Source organism: Echeneis naucrates, chromosome 2 (assembly GCF_900963305.1).
Source record: "Echeneis naucrates chromosome 2, fEcheNa1.1, whole genome shotgun sequence".
NCBI classification, from domain to species: domain Eukaryota; kingdom Metazoa; phylum Chordata; class Actinopteri; order Carangiformes; family Echeneidae; genus Echeneis; species Echeneis naucrates.
The window spans coordinates 18437064-18456045 of NC_042512.1; the positions used below are offsets into that span (position 1 = coordinate 18437064).

At 45.3% G+C, this 18982-nt stretch overlaps 4 protein-coding genes and 1 non-coding gene across 7 annotated transcripts; 3 read left to right on the forward strand and 2 right to left on the reverse strand.

The window, feature by feature from the left end:
- The first annotated feature begins 13 nt into the window (after positions 1-13).
- On the forward strand, positions 14-3705 carry LOC115055273 (integral membrane protein GPR180-like). Its single transcript, XM_029520963.1, has 10 exons — positions 14-195; positions 418-561; positions 640-734; positions 1091-1196; positions 1342-1522; positions 1645-1694; positions 1786-1943; positions 2056-2253; positions 2341-2418; positions 2512-3705. Exons 1-10 carry the CDS (start codon positions 57-59, stop codon positions 2665-2667), a joined length of 1305 nt encoding a protein of 434 aa, XP_029376823.1. The 5' UTR covers positions 14-56; the 3' UTR covers positions 2668-3705.
- A 316-nt stretch (positions 3706-4021) lies between these two features.
- Positions 4022-4103, reverse strand: trnas-cga (transfer RNA serine (anticodon CGA)). Its single transcript has one exon. It is a non-coding gene; the product is annotated as a tRNA-Ser (tRNA).
- A 4157-nt stretch (positions 4104-8260) lies between these two features.
- Positions 8261-10610, forward strand: LOC115055669 (gap junction delta-3 protein-like). Of its 2 annotated transcripts, XM_029521629.1 has the most exons (5): positions 8261-9099; positions 9215-9361; positions 9523-9579; positions 9685-9869; positions 10091-10610. In XM_029521629.1, the coding sequence occupies exons 3-5, from the start codon at positions 9540-9542 to the stop codon at positions 10205-10207; spliced, it is 342 nt and encodes a 113-aa protein (XP_029377489.1). In that variant the 5' UTR covers positions 8261-9099; positions 9215-9361; positions 9523-9539; the 3' UTR covers positions 10208-10610. The 2 variants fall into 2 exon arrangements, with proteins under 2 accessions (XP_029377489.1, XP_029377500.1); XM_029521640.1 differs by having other exon boundaries at positions 8261-9361.
- Positions 10611-11860: 1250 nt separating this feature from the next.
- On the reverse strand, positions 11861-13971 carry LOC115050667 (insulin receptor substrate 2-B-like; the record flags this gene model as incomplete). Its single annotated transcript, XM_029513623.1, has 5 exons — positions 13898-13971; positions 12990-13463; positions 12667-12916; positions 12265-12511; positions 11861-12180 (listed from the first exon to the last, which is right to left on the reverse strand). Coding segments are annotated over exons 2-5 (1281 nt in total), but the record flags the coding sequence as incomplete, so codon positions are not given.
- Positions 13972-15154: 1183 nt separating this feature from the next.
- LOC115051655 (docosahexaenoic acid omega-hydroxylase CYP4F3-like) lies at positions 15155-18867 on the forward strand. 2 transcript variants are annotated; one of them, XM_029515195.1, is made up of 13 exons: positions 15157-15528; positions 15757-15901; positions 15989-16042; positions 16218-16345; positions 16442-16563; positions 16645-16791; positions 17035-17149; positions 17245-17311; positions 17395-17524; positions 17637-17770; positions 18002-18066; positions 18159-18238; positions 18335-18867. In XM_029515195.1, the coding sequence occupies exons 1-13, from the start codon at positions 15325-15327 to the stop codon at positions 18552-18554; spliced, it is 1611 nt and encodes a 536-aa protein (XP_029371055.1). In that variant the 5' UTR covers positions 15157-15324; the 3' UTR covers positions 18555-18867. The 2 variants fall into 2 exon arrangements, with proteins under 2 accessions (XP_029371046.1, XP_029371055.1); XM_029515186.1 differs by having other exon boundaries at positions 15155-15528; positions 16218-16563.
- Positions 18868-18982: the final 115 nt, after the last annotated feature.

The following is an 18982-nucleotide window of genomic DNA, read 5'->3' on the forward strand; positions in this document are numbered from 1 at the left end:
ATTGAACGAAGCTAACGTTTCTCAGCCGGTGTCTGTGAGCTGCTCCGGGGGGGGAAATGTCCCGTTTGGTGGCCTCTCTTCTGGCCGTCCTGCTGCTCGGCTCGGAGGCTTCGGCCAAAACTGTGAGCGGACTTTTCCGGAGCGAAGCGGCGAGACAGCAGAGAGGACAGTTCGTCACTAAATTCATGTTTCAAGGTAACAACAACAACAACGGTGCTGCTGCTAACGTGTCACTCCATCAGCACACACTTTGTGGTGTTAATGTGCAACAGATTCATGTTTCCTGTTCATCATGACCGAAAAGAAAAGTGTGTTTATCAGCTTCTGTTGAATCTCTTGAATTGATTGATGAATTAATCAACAGGGCGAATGAAGCAGTTTTTCTGGACCCTGTCTGTCCCTGTCTGTCTTCTGTAGGTGATAATGGTCTCCTGGTCTGTCGGCTGGAAAACTCAGCTCTGGCTGCAGAGAAGGAGTCCAGACTGCTGCTGTATCAGAATCTGGACTCGGACCTGGACAACCTGAGCTGCACAGAGAGACTCTCCAGAGCCTCCTTCACCAGTAAGGACCAGCATGGCCTGACTTCTGATCCGATGGATGTGCTGCAGCTCTGCTGATTTGTTCTTCTCTCTCCTTCAGTTTCTCTCAATCAGGAAGAGTTCAACCAGACCATCCCTCGACAGTCCTCCCCCACAGCCTGGCAGGCTCTGTACGCCGACAGATACACATGCCAGGTAAGGTTCAGATGAAAGATTCCTTTAAAAGCAGTCCTGCTCATACGAACACTCATGCACAGTCTGAAATCTGTGTAGCTGCTTTCATGTGAGTATAAAAACCAAAGCAGAGATGGCAGCTGCACATTAGAATTAGCTGAATTGAATGCATTACATCTATAAAAGAGCATTTCAGTGAATGAGCTGGCAATAGAAGCAGGTGAATATTTTATTGTGCACGTAGGAGTAAGATCTATTTTTTTGTTTTGGCACATTTGGAAGTTAATTCCTGCAAACAGCACAGTTACGTTTTTGTCAGATTTTAATTTAGTCATTTGTCAAGTTGTCTTCACTCTCTTTCTCCTCTGCCTCTTCAGGAAAGTGCAGTGATTCCTTCTCACCCTGACCTAAGCTTTACGGTGTTGCTGTTCAACGCCGACTCAGCTGGGAATCCTCTGGAGCACTTCAGTGCCGAGGAGGCAGGTCGGACAGCAGGAACGCTCTTCATGCTTAGAACCATGTTTAAGGAACCCTAATCTGAACTGTCTGAGCTGAACTCTGTGCATACCTGCTTTTTTCATAGATCTGACATCAATGTGGGTCAAAATGTTTCCTCTCTGTCTCTCAGGTCTGCACAGCTTTTACTTCCTCCTGCTGCTGGCCTACTTCATAGCCTCCTGTATCTACTTCCAGCCTTTGTATCAGGCTCTGAGGAAGGGAGGGCCCATGAACACCGTGTTGAAGGTGCTCACCATGGCGCTGGCTTTACAGGGCTGCTCCGCTCTCTGCACCTACACCCACCTGGCCAGGTAGATCCAACATGAACCACAGCGACACCACAGCGACACATTGACATTGTTGTCACATTAGACCTCATTGACTTTCCAAACCTTTGTTATTTATTCGTCCTCCCTCATCTTGTGCTCTGCAGGTATTCTCATGATGGTGTTGGAATTCCTCTGATGGGCAGCCTGGCCGAGTGTAAGATCCTCTCACCTCCATCCTGGATCACCATGTGAATCATATTTAAACAGACAGGTTATTAATTCTGCCTTTCCCTGGCCCGGTGCAGTCTGGGATATGGTGTCCCAGGTGTCCATGCTGTACATGTTACTGAGTCTGTGTATGGGCTGGACTCTGAGTCGAGGCAGGAAGCCCCAGTCCAGGCCTCTGCAGTGGGAACAGTCTCCAGCCTCCACGGCCGTCGCTGTTGGCGGAGTGGTGACGCAGGTACACAGAGTCACACTCAGACAGCTTCAAATCACAAACGTATTATATTTATCATCAACCATCAGCTGTTATCATGTTCGAGCAGCAGGGAGTAAAAGAGTGTTATTTTCAGGGTGTGCTGCTGCTGTGGGAGCAATATTCAGAGTCAGAGAGTGAACATCACAGCTACCACGTCCAGCAGAGTCTGGCAGGCATCCTGCTCATCGTTCTGAGAGTCGGCCTCGCTCTCCTGCTGGCCTCCGTCCTCTACCAGATCATCTCCACTGAGAGGAGCACCCTGAAGAGGGACTTCTACCTCAGCTTCGCCAAGGTAAGCTGCCCTACACGCAGGCCTGCAGCATCCGGCCCCACAAACACCCTCCAGATCTTCACGGGGTCCTGCGGCCTTTCGTTTCAGGGATGCTTCCTGTGGTTCCTCTGTCACCCAGTCCTCGTCTTCCTGTCTGTCGTCTTCAACGATCACCAGAGGGAGAAGGTTTGAACACACAAACGAACACGACGCGATTGTGCTTTGGAAGCAGAAATGGAGAAAAACACAAACTCTGTTCCTCATCTTCCTCCCCTGCAGGTGGTGACTATCGGCGTCATCCTCTGCCAGTCCATCGCCATGGTGATCCTCTACCAGCTCTTCCTGTCTCGCTCTCTGTACTGGGAGGTCTCCTCTCTGTCCTCTGTCTCTCTCCCTCTCACCATGTCCAGGACGAACCACAGGGGGCGCTACTGAGCACATCTGCCACCACGCTTCACCCCACTCGCCACTGGAAGGGGAGGCTTCTCCTCCCTCACCGTCCCGCCCCGTCAGAGGAGGAGCCATGGAGATGGGGAGCGTGTGACACTGCTGGGACTGTCCACTGTCTCCTGGGAGAACAATCACCACTAGTAAACAAAGGTCAACGTCTTACCTCGTCTGACTTTACAGGTTGTTGAATGCAGGACAGCAGAGAGAACGTGGCGTCTTCTTCTTCTCTCCTCAATGTGCTGGATGTCTCATAGAACAATTTCATATGAAAAGAGTACGGATGGATCGAGTGCATTGAGAGATTAAAATGCATCTGCCGTTGAAGTGAAGGAGTCCATCGGGATTCAGTTAGGAAGGTGCAGATGACACAGGACACTGTCGTCTGCGGGTCACACCCATTGTTGTGTTCAACGCAACACCTCACATCACGCTCCCAAAGAGAAAGATCGTTCTCATAGATAGAAGAAAGACACAAAGAAAAGCACCATTTCTTTACTCTGAAAGGATAAAGCTGATGTTTTTCCTCAACAAAACCAATTAATCACATTCCGATCGCTTCGTTGTTGGTTTTGTTCCTTTTCTTGGATTTAATAGCATTAAGTGACAATATGAGCGGATTAAGTTTGGCTGGATGGAAACAGAATGTTGAGGTGGATTTTTCATAGATAATTGATTTATTTTTCTTTCTGCTTATCCAAAGTGATGAACATGAGCCAAAAGGTAAAGTGTGTTTGTTCCATGTGCTCACACTTATTTCCTCACTCTCACAGCATGTGACGCCTGAACCTGCCAAATTAGAGAAACTGCATGTCTTCTCCTGTTTGTGATGTTTAATGTGAAAAAGCAGGCCAAACCAGAGTCAGGTTACATGATTCCAGTGTAAATAAATTACAGTGATAGACACAGTGATTGATGAATGAGGCTCAATAAAGTGGCTCTTTGTTAACATCCTGTGATATCTCAGTGCAAACAGGCTCCGGGTTTGTTCTGTTCCATCATCCCGAAGAAACGTTTTTGCTTCATTTTGTCCCACAACAAAATAAAATGTGAGGCAGTCAGTTCTACTGTTAATATTTTATCTTTAGGTGGGGTTAAGTCTCAGTTTCCATCTTTTGTGTGAACATGACATTTGTTGGCCCAGACTCTGGATGTGGGACTGAACTGGAGTCCTGCAGCATGAAGCGGATCCCCCCACAGAGACCTGAGGAAACCTCAGCTCAGCAGTGAATAAAATCTCTTTATCTGCTCTAAAAGCATCAAGCATCGCTGCTGTTGCTCTGTTGGGTTAAACTTCGGACATATTTGATGTAAAATGTGGAGGACAGCAATAAGAAAGCCTCGTCACGAACAGGATTCGAACCTGTGCGGGGAAACCCCATTGGATTTCGAGTCCAACGCCTTAACCTCTCGGCCACCGTGACTACGCATGCGGAGTAGGCGGGAAGCTTTTTTATGAACAAACTATTTTATTCGTGTCCAGCTATTTGAGAAAAAAAATATTTATATTTATATCCATATAAACAGTAGTTAATAATACAGCTGGTTTTATTGGCAGCAGAGGAAATGGGAGATAATAATAATAGTAAGAGTAATAAAAATGATAAAAGGAACCGGAAGTGCAAACTATCGTCAGAAATTATTTTTAAAACACTAATAATTACATCAATTAAAATATAAATGAAGGGGAGAAAAAAGCTTCAGAGCTCGGTGTTGATTTGTTTTTTCCAATTCTTTATTCTTTGTTGGACAAATAGATAATATATCAGTGTCCAGTTTTGGAGGTATAAATAGAAAAATCAAAAAAGATGGCAGAATAAAATAAAGTTCAATGACGAACTTTTTTACTGGTCACGAATTACTGAAGAAATAAAATGAACACTGTGAATTTGAATATTTCGCTTCTTTTAATTGCTGCGTTGTCAAAATAAGGAATAATTAAAATATATCAGCCCTTGTTTACCAGAAATGACCAGAATCCATTTTTATTTTTCTTTTCTTTAAAGTTTTTCGTTTTTTAGTCTGTTCGTGTTCAGTAAAAAAACTGTTTTTTCCGAGTTCCTTGAACGCAACACAAGTACGTCACAGAATCCTGCAATTTGATTGGTCCTTGAGTACAAGCCCCGCCTTAGGAGACGAGCTGAGCGTCGGAGGAATCAACACGACGGAGAGAAAATGATCAACTGGAAGGTAATTAATCTTAAATGTTGTTATTTAAGAGTCGTTTCTAACATTTCCCTCATCAGAGAATCTTTTGATTGTCCCGGAACTCGTCGACTTCCGTCGTTCTCGGCTCTTAGCTTCGTGCTAACGCTGCTAAACACGTGTCGCGTCACCTGTCGTGGTGAGTTTGAGCTGGAGCAGAAAAAAAGAGTCCGAGCTGCTTCATCTGGATGAGTGTGTGCAGAAAACGGCCAGCGATCAGTTTAATTCATGAGGCTGGCCTCAGAGCAGTTCACATGGTGGACCTGGTGTGTAGCTGCCCCCTCCCCTCCTCCTGTGTGACCAAATTAACCCCCCCAAAACAGCTGAGGCCTGTCAGTGCCTCCCTCCTCCTCCTCCATCTCCTCCATGACTGTCTGTCTGTCTGTCCTCAGGCTCTGGACAATGTCCCCGTCCTCCTGTACATCCTGGCCCTGAAGACACTGCTGCTATGTTTGGCCTTCGCCGGGGTGAAGATCTACCAGAGCAAGAGAGCAGAGGAGGCCCTGAAGAGGCAGCAGGCTGAGAGGAGGCGGCTGGCCCAGCAGACACAGGAGCTGATCGACAACCTGAAGGAGGACTGAGCCGGAGAGGAGCTGCTGTAGGAGAGCGTTCCCAGACAGCATCAGCTCAGTGTGGACTTCAGACGTCATCTCATTGTGTTCCCCTCTCTCTTCTTCTTCTCCTCCTCCAGGGAAACATTTTACTGACCCAAGCAACAAGTCACGGTGTGAAATCAGCCGGATGCCGTTTGTGGGGCCTTTTGTGTGTCACACTTATCCAGCTTCTGTGCATGTTTGACAGATCCGGGGTTTAAAAGGTAAACTGATCACAACACAGAAACACGTGCACTCCTGCGGTGATTCTGAGCCGACCTCGGTGAGAGAAACGCAGCAGGTTCAACATTTCTGAACAGAAAACAACTGTAACACTTGAATATTCTTCACTTTCTACCTTTCAAGACTGCTTGTCAAAGTAACTTATTTATATGAAAATAGAATGGAATTTCTTCTGTAATGTTCCTTTTGAATTCTGAAGCTTTCGCTGGACTTTTGTAAATGATATTAAACTCTTTATTCCACGTGCGATGATCCCGATGAGAATTTCTAACTTTTCTGTCACAATTTGACTCGGTCAGAAACATATGAAGGCCAAATTCACTTCTACTGCTGTGGTGTCCTCTGGAAGACATATCTAAACAAAGAAAGAGTTTGAAAGCTGAGGACGGCTCAGCTTAACAGCTGTGCAAGCTGCCAGGGAAGAAGATCCATCAGGAGCCTTTCACTGAATCACATTTCCTTTAAAGGAAACACGAAGCAGAGCGCCTCAGTCTGTCTTCGTGACATTTTAATGCAGCATATCGAACAGTCAACGAGTGCTGATGGCTCACTCTACATTACTTTTACTCCATGTCCTCTAAACTCGTCCCGGAGATGCAAACTGAAGTCTCACTTAAGATGAAATTAGATTTTTTTCATGCTAGAATCAGAATAGCGTCATGCAGCTGCTCAGCCAAACACCCCCGCCTTCTACTTCAGTTTTCAGGCTCAGTGAACAAAACCAGATTCCATAGACTCAAAAACCATTTGTAAGCTGTCTGACCTGGTTGCTCAGCTTGTAATGTGACTGGTTGGAGTCCTTGAGGTTGAAGGTTCGAATCCCAACAGTGTCAATTTATTTTTGCACACTGACATGTAAAGTAAAAAGTCAAATACACCCGGAGCTCCAGACTCAGTCAGGATGGTTAGCTCAGTCAGATGGCTGGTTGTTTGGACTTTGGAAGGTTGTGGGTTCAACTCCAGCCCCAAAGAATGTTTTTTTTTTTTTTTTTTTTTAAATGATGGATCTGGACTTGTAAAAGGGGTTGGGTCCTATTTCTACTCTATTGGAGGTTCAGGAGACCTCATCCCTGCTCAGGCACCGACACATTATGACCGGACGAGCGACTTTAACGTCGCTGCCGGGTGGGTTCTCAGCCCCCCCTCCACAACCCCCCCACCCCTCCTGACTATGAGCGGACGAGCACTTTAACGTCGCTGCCGCGAGAACCCAACAACCCCCTAAAAGCCCCCCATCTAAGCTAAATTCTACTGTATCGGCACCCAAACTCAGGGCGTGGGGGGGATGGTTACTCTCCCCAGGTCCCAGTGACCTGACTCCTCCAGACTTAGCACTTACACTTGTGGGAATTGAACCCATAACCAGCAGGTTCTATAGCCAGCATGAATACACACTGAGCTATCCAACCCCGAGACCATTCAGTGTCTTCATGGTGTATGGAGGCCAAATCAGTCTTCTATCTGACCGAGCTACTCCCCCTGCTGGGCTGAGGATCTTCGCTGGAGCCTTTAAACGTCTTCATGGTGTATTGCAGGTCAAAAAGGAACCAGCAGTCTCAGGACTTGAACCCCGTCTATTGATCCAGCTCACTGAGCTGTTGGACTGGACTCAGGCAGCCCCAGCGGTTCCTCCTGTCTCAGACATTCAGCACAACACGAGCTTGTTTCAAGGAGAAAATCATCTACAAAAGGAAGCTTCCAGTCTCCTGCTGCTGTTTCAAGCCACCGACTGTCAACGACGTGCAGAGTCATCGCGCTCCTTCTCTTTTCTTTTTCCTTTTGATGAAAAACTCAAAGAAGCAGTTAAAAAATTAATATTCTCACTTTTGAGAATAATAAAAATATATAAACCTTTTAGAAACAAAATCACACCTATCAGATAGATGAATATATTTTGTCATATCATGTATTATAATTATTATTCTGTTGTTTTTGGCTGTTTTCGTCTTTAATTGGATTTTTCATTAACATTAAAACAAAGTAGATAAAATTTAAGGAAAACCAGATGCAATGTCAAGAGCTGATTTGTGGCCCCCCCCAGAGGCAGGATTTCCAATCAGGCAGCAGAAGAACATTTCTTCAGAGGCTGTAGTGATCACTCTTCACCAAAGAAAGGAACAGAAGATGTTTCCAGCTGGCGGAGGGTAGGATGTGAATTCATCTCTGCTCTAGCATAACTTAAAAAATATAACCAGTGGTAGAAACAAGGCTGTGGGGTTTTTATTGTAGGACTTGTGATGAGCTTTTTTAGAAAGTAGTTTTGTGCTTTTAATTTTTTTTTCCCCAATCACTGTATGCTTTATTTGTAAAACCACGTGGGTCACATGGACAATAAAGATTCGACTTGAACGAAGCTGAGAGTTTGATTCTGCTGTATTCTGTTTTAAATCCATAGTTCTACTGTTTGAAGGCACAAACTAGACAACCACAGTTGTCTGGGTCTGATTTTCAGAATGTTCTTACTGTGTAGGTTTGTCCTTCAGTAAATTAGAAAGTCATGTCCTGCTCAGAGTGGGAAAAGTTTACAGGAAAGAGGAAATTCCAGGCATGTAAACTGGACTCATGCCATCATGAACTGATGTTCACATACACACGACTTCCACAGGCTGAATCCTTCCCTGTCACTAAATGTTGTGCGTTTGTCTATTGAGTGATGGAGATGTGTGCTGTCCACTTCTTACCCTTTCTCATAACAGCACAGACAGCGATCAGTTTGAAACCAGATTTCCTGAGAAGCCTGCTCTTCAAGTGGCAGTCCCAGGCGACACTACTCGGTAACCATTCATTGAACAACTGCCAAAATAAAGGACAAAAAATAAAAGATTAAACAGCTGCTCTATTCCCTTTTGGACAAGACTACACGCGATGATGGGGTCAAAGGTCACACTCTTGGGGCGTACCTGGTCTGCATGGGTTCTGTCAGACTGGTCGAGGTGAGACGTATGCAGACATTTACAAAAAAATGTAGATTACCTCAAAGATATATCCAAGAATGGAAGAATATTAAATCTTAATGGGCTTCACACTAGTTTCATATGCAGACAAAAACAGACTTACTTAAGGCACTTAATTGTGTTTCCATTGAAGGTTGCATTTGTTGTGGTGCAGTCGAGGCCCTCTATCGATGCAAAGGGCCTCAGTGTTTTGACACAGTTGACTGTCCCACACCCCGTGCGTGGTTATAATGTTTACAGCATCTTCTCCCATCATCTCCCTCGTGCTGAGTGTGGTGCTGAGAGCCATGTCAAGGCGGGAAGACGCACACCGCACAGTGAACCTTCAGCTGAGGTCGGAGGTCGAGGAGAGTTCCCTCAGTCAGCTGCTGGCCCTGCGGCACTGAAAGGAAAACAAAGGAAATACTGTGATTAAATCTAGCAAGGTTACATAATACACCATCGTGTTCATATATGAAAACAACATTGGAGAGGATTTGATTGTTACATGCTACTCAAGCAGATCAAGTGAGAATTATCTCTGGGTTTCTTGTGTCTCAGGTAAAACCGTCCTCCCCATTTTTTAGTTGGTTCGGCAGCAGTGCAGCCGGTCTGGCATGAAGACTGAGCAGACAACAACCACTCTGTGAAAACGTTGTGTTCAATCAATTTCAGCGCTTCTCTTTGCCAAATGACTGGACACTGCAGGTATCGGTGTTAACCTTCCAATGATTGTGATCTAATATTTACGAAGAAGAGTTCTGTTTTCTTTTAGATCTGATATTCATTACATTCATTTCATCTCCACGTTCTTCTCATTCTGGCTCCTGGTCTGATTTTCCTCTGCTACTTGGTCGACATTCATTCAGGAAAGATAAGGTAGTTAATGAGATGTTCATTTGATCAAATCTTTGGTTCTTCTGGAGGTGAGTCAGGCAACGGTCTCACAGTTCAGAGTATCACGTCATTAATCTGAAAAAGTTAGCTTGTACGAGAATTGACGAATTATTTTTACCTTTCTCTGTCTCCAGGCGGGATTTGCAACGGGCAGGCTTTGATTTTCGGCTTCTCCCAATCTGCCAGTTACGTTGCCAGCAACGCAATCTGTTGTCACAAGATTGAATGCATCACCTCGAAGGCTGCAGAGAAAACCACCTTCATGGTCATCATGTTCTCTGTGGCGTTGCTGTCGGGCCTGCTGACGCTGCTGGAACTGGTGAGTCCCCAAATGAGGCTCTGCAAGGCGGGGAGAAGCACAAGCTTCCATTAAAAGGTGAAATGCCAAACATGCAAAAATCAGGAGCTCTTTGTTTTGTTTTGTTTTTGTGAGGAAGTATTCTTCATAACTTTCTCAGACACAAATCATTTCATTCTCAGACAAATTATCACAAAAGAGGAAAAGAAAACATGCCTGACTTTTTCTGTGTGATCCAACAGTGCACGGTGCTGAAGAGTAAGAAGCTCTGGGAAAAGATCCAGAATAGGACGTCAGAGACCGATGTCACCCATCAGGGAGCAAGCCGGACCTACAGAGGACATAGACAGCCGCACTGAAACATCTAAAGCTCAGCAACAGAGGAAGTACAACACATGAAATCAACCTTTTACACTTCATATGAGACATTTGAATTTGTTCTGTGAATGAAGAACTTAATTTTCAGAATGCGTTAACATGCATGAGCTTTCGTTCGTTTCGTTTTCTGGCTCAAGCTTTTTTTTTGTTAAATACATCGCGCACACACGCACACACACGCACACACACACACACACACACACACACATCTATATATATATATAAAAAATCTAATTATGTTGAACAAAACTACTGAAGCTAAACAGAGCTTCAGTACACAGCATAGACACTGTAGCTCCTTATAAATAGGCAGTATTTGAATAATGAAAGACAGCATGTCAACAAATCTTATCTGAGCCGCATGTACTTGTGTCAATGTTATCAAGAAAGGAATAAAGAAAGTGTGCATTCATGACTTTATTGTTTTAATTAGCTCATATGACAGTGAAACATCTTTAAAGTGAAGTTTAGGCCCAAAATTCCAAGGTTGACGCTACAAGACAAGAATAAGCTAAATGAAAAAACACATTAAGTGCATTGCTAGAAAAATAAATTGTCAAAAACAAAAACTACTTTTTTTTTTCTAACCAAACACACAGCGTTCAGTGTATAGACCACACAAATGTATCTAGAAACACCAGCAACACTGAAATCCTTAATTATTCCTTCGTCAGTTTTGTTTTTTTGTTTGTGGGAACCTTTTCTTCCCCAAAGGACACATCAGTCCTTTCGGTGACCTGATGAGAGCTCAGGTCTGCATGCCTGCTTACATTACCTGCTGCACCAGAATAAAAATAATGACAAACGCTCAGGATCCATCCTCTGCTTGGAGACAAAAGGGCAGACAGGACGTCAGCAGACATCTTCTGGCAGCTGACTGCTCTGGTGCAGCTTTGAGTCGACTGCACTGGCTTGTATCCGAGTTTGGACTTGGTTGGACTGGCCTGGTGAAGATGGGTCCACTCGTGAGAAATGGAGGCATCAGGTCAGACCCGTTACAGCTCTCCACGGGAGGAGAAGCTGCCTGCTCAGAAAGACACATGCACTCAACTGACTTCTGCTCCTGCTCTGCATCATCACCATCATCATCATCATCCAGTGGTCGAGCCGTGCAGCCGATTTCTGATTGTTGGACTGAGGTCACCAGCCAGTGCGACTTGTGGCACTCATTGGTCTGACGATGTGACGGGTGAATGGGAGAGTTGCTGTCAGACATGGAGCTGAAAGGAACAGAAGTCAGACAGTGCAGTCAATAAATGTCTCATTACTTCTTCTTTTTTTTTTTAATTTGTAATTTATGTGAGTTTGCAGTTAGTCAGATCTGCTGACGAAGCTACTGAAATGGGTGTAGACTGAGAACAACTGCGGCAGTTTACGCCTGAAGCATCAATCATTTTTATCCACGCTTCAACTAACCTGCTGAATGATGTCTGGAGGGAAGACGAGGAGGAGGAAGTGAAGGGCGGCCTGCGGCCTTTTTCTGGGCTCACCATGGTCTCATAGTCATCCTGAGGCAGCCCAGATGGACTGTGGCTGACTTGTGGAGACATCATCATGTACCCCTGCGGTTCCTCCTCCTCCTCCTCCTCCTCCTCCTCTCCCAGCTCCAAGGTGTCCTTCCTGCAGGCAGCAACGCCGCAGGGCTTCCTTCTCATGTCCATATAGCCCACAGCCGGAGGAAGTCTAAACGGGCTGAGATGTGAGGTGAGGCTCTCCGTTTTATCCAGTTGGCAGGGTGTTGGACTCGTCTGGACGTCAGTGGTTCCGGGAGCCAGGAGAGAAGCAGGTGATCTCACATGAACCATCTTCTCTCTGTATTTTGGTCTGCTGCGCTTTGACAGCAGAAGTGCCTGAGGCAGGCTGTGGTTGGAGGTCGGTGAGCGGCTGAAGTCGGGAAGAGCTTTTAGTGCTCGCACCGTCTCCCGAACCACCTCGTGAATTTGCTGAGCGATTCCTGAACAGAACAGACATCATGAGAAGGGTCACAGTCCAACAGAAAGGCAGCACTAAGATCAGAACAGCCTGGACTCTTCATTACTTTGGTCTCTGGCTTCCATCCAGATCTCTCCGGGACCATCAGGTGCCGACCTGCCGAGCTCCAAGAAGAACGAGCCATCCAAGTGGCCAAAGCGACGGACACTGAGCAGCGGTATGGTGACTGACGGCGAATCGGAAGTGGCCAGTCTGACCAAGATGAGCGAGGTGGCTGTGAGGCAGAGCCGGGTCTCTCCTGTGAGGGACTTGGAACGACCCAGACCTTTGGGCTTCACCGAGACGGGCCAGACCTTAGACGAAGGTGAAATTTTTACATTTCTAATCCAGCTGTCACTACAGAGGCTGACATTTTGTTTGTGTGGTCTCTTTCTAAATTCATTTCAGGCCGTTTGTGTATCCGTATGTATTTTTTGTGAGGATCCAAAAAAATCAAGTCGTGTCTCACCTCTTTGAAGGACGCAGCAGGGGGCAGAGTGCAGTACCCATCGTCCTCTTCATCGAGAACCTCTCCATGCTCTTCGTCCTTCTGCTCTTCCTCCATCAGCTTCTTGATGGCCAGATACCACTCGTCCTGTCTGTGTTGGTCCTCGGCCACCATCACCACGGTCTGATCAGGAGCATACACCGACACCGTATGACCTTTCCTGGTGCTGCCAGTCCGGCTCACACCAAGGCAGCACCTCAGGTAAATCACCCTGGGGAGAGAGAATCAGTTCAGCGCACAATAAACGATAACTTGGATACGTTCACGGAGAAACCTGGACCAACCCTTGTTTGCTCGACCCAAACAGCACAGTTTTGCCAGCAGACTTCTCCATCGTTGTGAACTTCTCCTGGCTCTTGTACCATTCCAGTCGGCTTGGCCCGGTGTGACTTCCCGCTCTCAGGACAAAATATCTTCTGTGGCTTCGCTCCACTTTGCCCAAGTAACCCTGTTTCACCACATCGCTGTGCGGGCTGGAGGAGTTCATGAGGGCCCCGGCCAGAGGCATGAGGGGGCCGGGAGTCCGGCTGCTGCAGAAGAGCTCTTCGTAGAAATGAGACGACGGGAGTTCGCTCGTCTGCATCCCGGTTTGAGGGTCTCCACAGTCCTTATCCCGCTGACCAGCACTCATCCAGGGGGGCCGCAGGGGAGATGGAGTTGGTGGCCATGTTTGGGTGGAGCTGCAGCAGGGAGACGAGACAGACGCTGATGTCCCAAAGCCGTCACCCCCGTCATGTCCTTCGGCCATCTCATTCACTCTAAGATGTGGACCGGGAAGATGAATTAGAAACTGTCAGTGAAATATGGATTTATCATTTTAGTTTTTTCTGAGGTGTCCGGGTGCTTTATCACCGTTAACTGGCGTTAACTGTTTCTTGCATATGTACGTAAAAAAAATGATCATTCAGAGATCTACAAACATATAAACTAATAAAAATATATTCATAGAAGAAGGCGAGATAATTACAGATGCTCAAGTTTTGATATCAGATTTTATATATAAAATATTTTCCTTCAATTTGCTGTTTAAACTGCTCTACAAATGCACAAATCAGCCATGATATGTGAAATATTGGGAACAATATTTAAAGTTTCTCATGAATAAAGCACCTTTTGACTTCTGAACTTGAATGAATGAACAGTTGGATGATCACTCGGATAGTTTTGGTTAAATTATGATTTTTAAACTTACCATCAGCTGACAGATGCAGACACACAGAAAGTTCCTCTCTTCTTAACCAGGCAGCTGTTGGAGGACAACAAACTTCATTTTGGGGACTTTTCCTGTTTTTAGTGTCACAGGTGGCTCAGCCACTAATCACTGAGGCCTTCAGGGACCCCTCGGAAAAAAGCACTTTTAGTCAAAATGGGGTTGATTGAGAAGGATTCTATTGTTAGTGACACTTCGTGTTAGTTTATTTGTTTTATTGTTGAAAACTGGAGAGGTGGACAGGCAGTCCCAGCACCTGTGACCTGCAGCCATGGCCTCCAGTGGAATGAATGCTTTTGTTGGCCATTATTTTGTCTTTCAGGCAGAAATTGGGAATAACCAGCACCGTGCGGTCAAGTTGTGTCTTCCAGCTGTCATCATCCGACGACTCGACTTCTGACCCAAAGAAACGTTTGCAGGTAAGACTGACCAATAATGAATAATTATTTTTACTTTGCACTTTTGCAGATTTTTGTTAATTGTCATTTTCGTGCATCATGTCAGCGTTCAACGAACAGAAAAGGCTAATTAGCTGAAGACTCCTGACTCAATGAGCTTCGTGGTTTTCTATTTCTCTCATGCATTTGTTCTTATTTCGAAAGTTCAGCAAGGGGACACCTGATTTGTGAAAACCCAAAATAAGAGAATGTTGTGCTTCATTTAATTAGAAATTCAAAAGCCCACTGAGAGAATTTCCTTTTTGGTGTTCACTACTTCTCATTTCTTTGGCATTTTGTGTCTGCAATGCAACAGCAGCAGATTTTTAAACCACTGCCTGAATTTGGTTTTCTCAATTTATTTTAAAAGGTGAGATCATTCTGTTGTCTCACAGAATACACAGAAGTTAGTCACGTTACTGACATTTATTTTTCTTTTGTCTTTATTGTCATATTTTGGTGTTGAAGTAATCCAAAGTCATATTTTGTGCTCCTTGGTTTATGTGTCAGAATACTTTTAACCCTGATGATACAAAACACAAAGCAGAAATTTAAAAAGCCTTTATCTCAGTTTATATCTGTGGATTTATTCAATTGAACAAAATGTATAAAAGGGTAACCAACGAATCTGCTCTGTCATTGGACAGAATACCAGATTTATCAGACTAGAAATAATGTTGGCGTCACAGTTACACACACTTCTCAGCAGAAAATGTAATCAAACGCAGTGAAGTCACATCTCTGTTCTACAGCTGCTGTCAAACAGGAATGAGCATCTACCGTAATACGTTCAAACTTCCTCTTCACTGCCGCTCATCGTAGTTACAGCAGCCGTTTCCTGTTGAACTTATTGTAATGATGGGTGGAACAGGTTGCCTCTGCTTGTTTCAACATCACCAATCTTCCACTGTCAGACAACGGTGAGCATCCTCTGGACACCGCTCAGTCTGGGTTTCTCACCTGTCCCGGGAAATGTCTCTCCTTGTGGGTGTCCTCTCTCTGGTCCTCAGCTGGGACAGGCTCGGCCAGGTGCTGTATGCGGTCTGTGCAGGACTGGCTGTCGTGGTCGCAGTTTGGACAGTGCGGCTGTTGGTTCGCCACGCCTGGTACACACACAGACTCTCCTGCTTCAGTAAACCACCTGTGGACTCCTGGCTGAAAGGCCACCTGGGCAAGGTAGGACACACACACACACACACACACACACACACACGAAAAGCCTAATTTGTCAGTTATGCCGGGGCAACATTTGTCAATTTATGATCTGTAAACAATGTCAGGAAGTTCTTTGTGGTACAGGAAGTCCTATTTCTCAAATATTATGACAAGATTGTGATCAGCAGCCTTTACGTCTCAACATACCACAGTTTGCTTTAGAAACCGCTGATATTTGTTGCCCCACAGATGAAGAGCACAGAGGAAGGTCTCCTCGAGGTGGACGAGCTGGTGAAAACCTTCAAACACTCCTGCAGCTGGTTCATTGGTCCTTTCTATCACCTGGTCAGAGTCTTCCATCCTGACTACGTCAAACCTCTACTCATGGCACATGGTTTGCTTGCTCAGTTGCTGAAAACAGATTGTTCACTCCACTCAGTATTCATATTAACTCACTCATTCTTTATATTATTCCTTCAAGCAAACATTACAGTGAAAGATGAGCTCATCTACGATCATCTGCGGCCGTGGCTCGGTGAGTTCAAAAGCTCAGCTCTGGTGTAACACAGTTGAATTGTGGTCAGTATTTCATAACTTAAGGTAGTGTCAGAGTTGCCAAGTCATCTCAAAGTTTATTGCGTCATCCAACTCGATGACGGTGAGCTCCACTGTTATTCAAAAACTCTCTCTCTCTCTCTCTTATGTCCCAGGACAGAGTCTGTTGATCAGCAACGGGGAGGTTTGGTCCCGCAAGAGGCGGCTGCTGACTCCAGCTTTTCATTTTGATATCCTGAAGAACTACGTCAACATGTTTAACACCTCCACCAACACCATGCATGTGAGAAACACATCTGTTTTCTGTTGTCTGGTCAATGCTGATGTTTCTGGTGGATTTATGCTGCTGCTGGTGCCTCCCTGTGTTTCTGTCTTTCAGGATAAATGGCGCCGCCTCGTGGCTGACGGCACGACCACCATTGAGATGTTTGACCATGTCACTCTGATGACACTGGACAGTTTACTGAAATGTGCCTTCAGCTACAACAGCAACTGCCAGGAGTGAGCAGCTTGATTCATCTGTGTTTTTCACAGAGACCCAGCTCGAGTTGTACCTCATTTTGGAATCCGTTCTCTGTCCAGGTCAACCAGCGAGTACGTGTCAGCCATCGTGCAGCTCAGTGACCTGATAATAGACCGCCGCCAAAACCTTTTACACCACTGGGACTGGATTTACTGGAAAACAAAGCAAGGAAAGCAATTCAAAGAGGCCTTAAGTGTTGTTCACAGGTAAACCAATGGGATCCTCTGGCCAATTTAGTGTTAGTCTGATGAGATAGTTTACACAGAACAATGAAAACAAAGTTTATATTCAATTGAATTACAATGTGGTCAGCTTAGTTATTTATTCATCATATGGTATTCTAAGATTTTGAGCGAAGCCTTATTTTACGGCCTGAAATTGTATCACAGAGAAAGATTTATTGAAAAGAATACAACACGTTTCACCGTGCTTTACATTTGTATTGTCAGGTTTACCAGGGACGTGGTTCAGAGGCGCCGTGCCCTCATTAGCCAACAGAGGGAAACAGAAACCAAAGCACCACGGAGAAAGAAAGACTTTGTGGACATCATACTGCTGTCAAAGGTACGAATAAAGATGGAGGGACAGGGTGCACTGCTTTAAAAGCCCAGGGACCTGTGATAGATGTGTGTGTTTGTGTGTCTGTCTGCGCGGTGCAGGATGAGGATGGACATGGCCTAACAGATGAGGAGATACAGGCAGAGGCCAACACTTTCATGTTTGCAGGTAAAGCAGCTTCTACGAAACTGAGATGATTTTTATTCCACGCTTGTGAAAGACAAAATGAAATCCTACCACATTTTCCACAGGTCACGACACAACGGCCAGTGCGATTTGCTGGACACTGTACAACTTAGCACGCCACCCTGACTATCAGGAAAAATGCAGGCAGGAAGTGACGGATCTGATGGAAGGAAGAGATGGACAGAACATCGACTGGTGAGAAAAACTCACGCAATCTTAATTTAACAGGTTGAAAACTGAATTTAGTTTCAGATGAAGCAGAAACGTTTTTGTATGCACATGCAGTCGCTTATCTGTTTCCCTGCAGGGACGATCTGGCCAACCTGACGTTCACCACCATGTGCATCAGAGAAAGCCTCAGACTCCACTCTCCTGTGCAGGCCGTAACAAGGAAATACACCCAGGACGTGGCTCTGCCAGGAAACCGCACAGTGCCACAGGGTAACGGGGACAAACTCCAACTCTTCCTCTTTTTATTTCAAACACCACATGAAACCAAATGCCGTGCTTGTGAAAATATATTTTTGTAAAAAAACAGGAAATGAGATGCCAGGTTATGGTAGTTCAGGTTTAAAAACTCATCTCAGCTCAACTCTCGCATTTACATTTCACTGTGGGTGCACCACATGTCAAAGAAAGATCTTGAATCTTGTTCTTTCAAACGTTCCTCAGGTACCATTTGCTTGGTCAGTATTTATGGAACACATCACAACCCCACCGTCTGGACAAACCCATACGTAAGAAGCTGATGAAATCGTCTTGATTGTGTGTCATTTTCGCTGTCGTGCAGTTCTCCTGCGTTACATCTGATTGATTTACTCTCTGCTAGGACTTCGAGCCGCAACGTTTCGACCCAACCAACACAGACCGGTCTTCTCATGCCTTCATCCCGTTTTCTTCAGGCCCCAGGTTCAGCGTCCTCACTTACCCTTTAGGACTCAGCCGAAAACAAAAGCTAAGAATGTGTCAGTATAGAAATAAATGTGTGTGTGTGTGCGCTTACAGGAACTGTATCGGTCAGAAATTCGCTCTGGCAGAGCTGCGGGTGGTCGTGGCTCTGACCCTGCTCAGGTTTCGCCTGGCCCCGGGGGAGAACCCAGAACTCGGGTCCCGCTCCGGAGGCATTCGCCGTCTGCCCCAGCTCGTCCTGCGTGCTGAGGGAGGCCTGTGGCTGCAGCTGGAGCCTCTCCCTACACCCACCATGGACACCCCGCAGGCCAAATGACGCATTCATCTGTTGATAACATAACAACAAAAACACAAACACGCCGGCCTCCTGATGCAGTTTCATTCTTTTGTGTATATGCCAACTGCATTGATTTTAATTGCACTTGCAAGCTTTGTTTTCTAAAAAGTTCTTTGCTAGTTTGTTCTTTTGCTATTGGTTAAAAAAAATGCACAATTCAGTCTAAAACCTTGCATTGTAAAGTAAATTATTTTCTGTTGAAAGATTGACTATATTTGAATAAAAAAAAAAAAAAAAAAGGGATTTGAAAGTTAAGTGGAACCAGGTCTTAAGTCTGAAAATCAAACAAAATCCAAATTTATTTTGAGAATCGACTTGTGTGTTGTGATGTGTGTATTCCTAAATCATGTCCAATCAGATGAATGAAAGAAGGATGATGACTTTTACAGCAAAATAAATTTTAAAGA

Coding starts and splice junctions, on each gene's coding strand:
- LOC115055273 (XM_029520963.1), top strand. CDS start 57: ATGTCCCGTTTGGTGGCCTCTCTTCTGGCCGTCCTGCTGCTCGGCTCG. Junction 735..1,090: donor CCGACAGATACACATGCCAG/GTAAGGTTCAGA, acceptor CTGCCTCTTCAG/GAAAGTGCAGTGATTCCTTC. Junction 1,523..1,644: donor ACCTACACCCACCTGGCCAG/GTAGATCCAACA, acceptor TGTGCTCTGCAG/GTATTCTCATGATGGTGTTG.
- LOC115055669 (XM_029521640.1), top strand. CDS start 9,540: ATGAGATGTTCATTTGATCAAATCTTTGGTTCTTCTGGAG. Junction 9,580..9,684: donor AATCTTTGGTTCTTCTGGAG/GTGAGTCAGGCA, acceptor CTCTGTCTCCAG/GCGGGATTTGCAACGGGCAG. Junction 9,870..10,090: donor TGCTGACGCTGCTGGAACTG/GTGAGTCCCCAA, acceptor GTGATCCAACAG/TGCACGGTGCTGAAGAGTAA.
- LOC115051655 (XM_029515186.1), top strand. CDS start 15,325: ATGTCTCTCCTTGTGGGTGTCCTCTCTCTGGTCCTCAGCTGGGACAGG. Junction 17,525..17,636: donor GATGGACAGAACATCGACTG/GTGAGAAAAACT, acceptor GTTTCCCTGCAG/GGACGATCTGGCCAACCTGA. Junction 18,239..18,334: donor CCGTTTTCTTCAGGCCCCAG/GTTCAGCGTCCT, acceptor GTGCGCTTACAG/GAACTGTATCGGTCAGAAAT.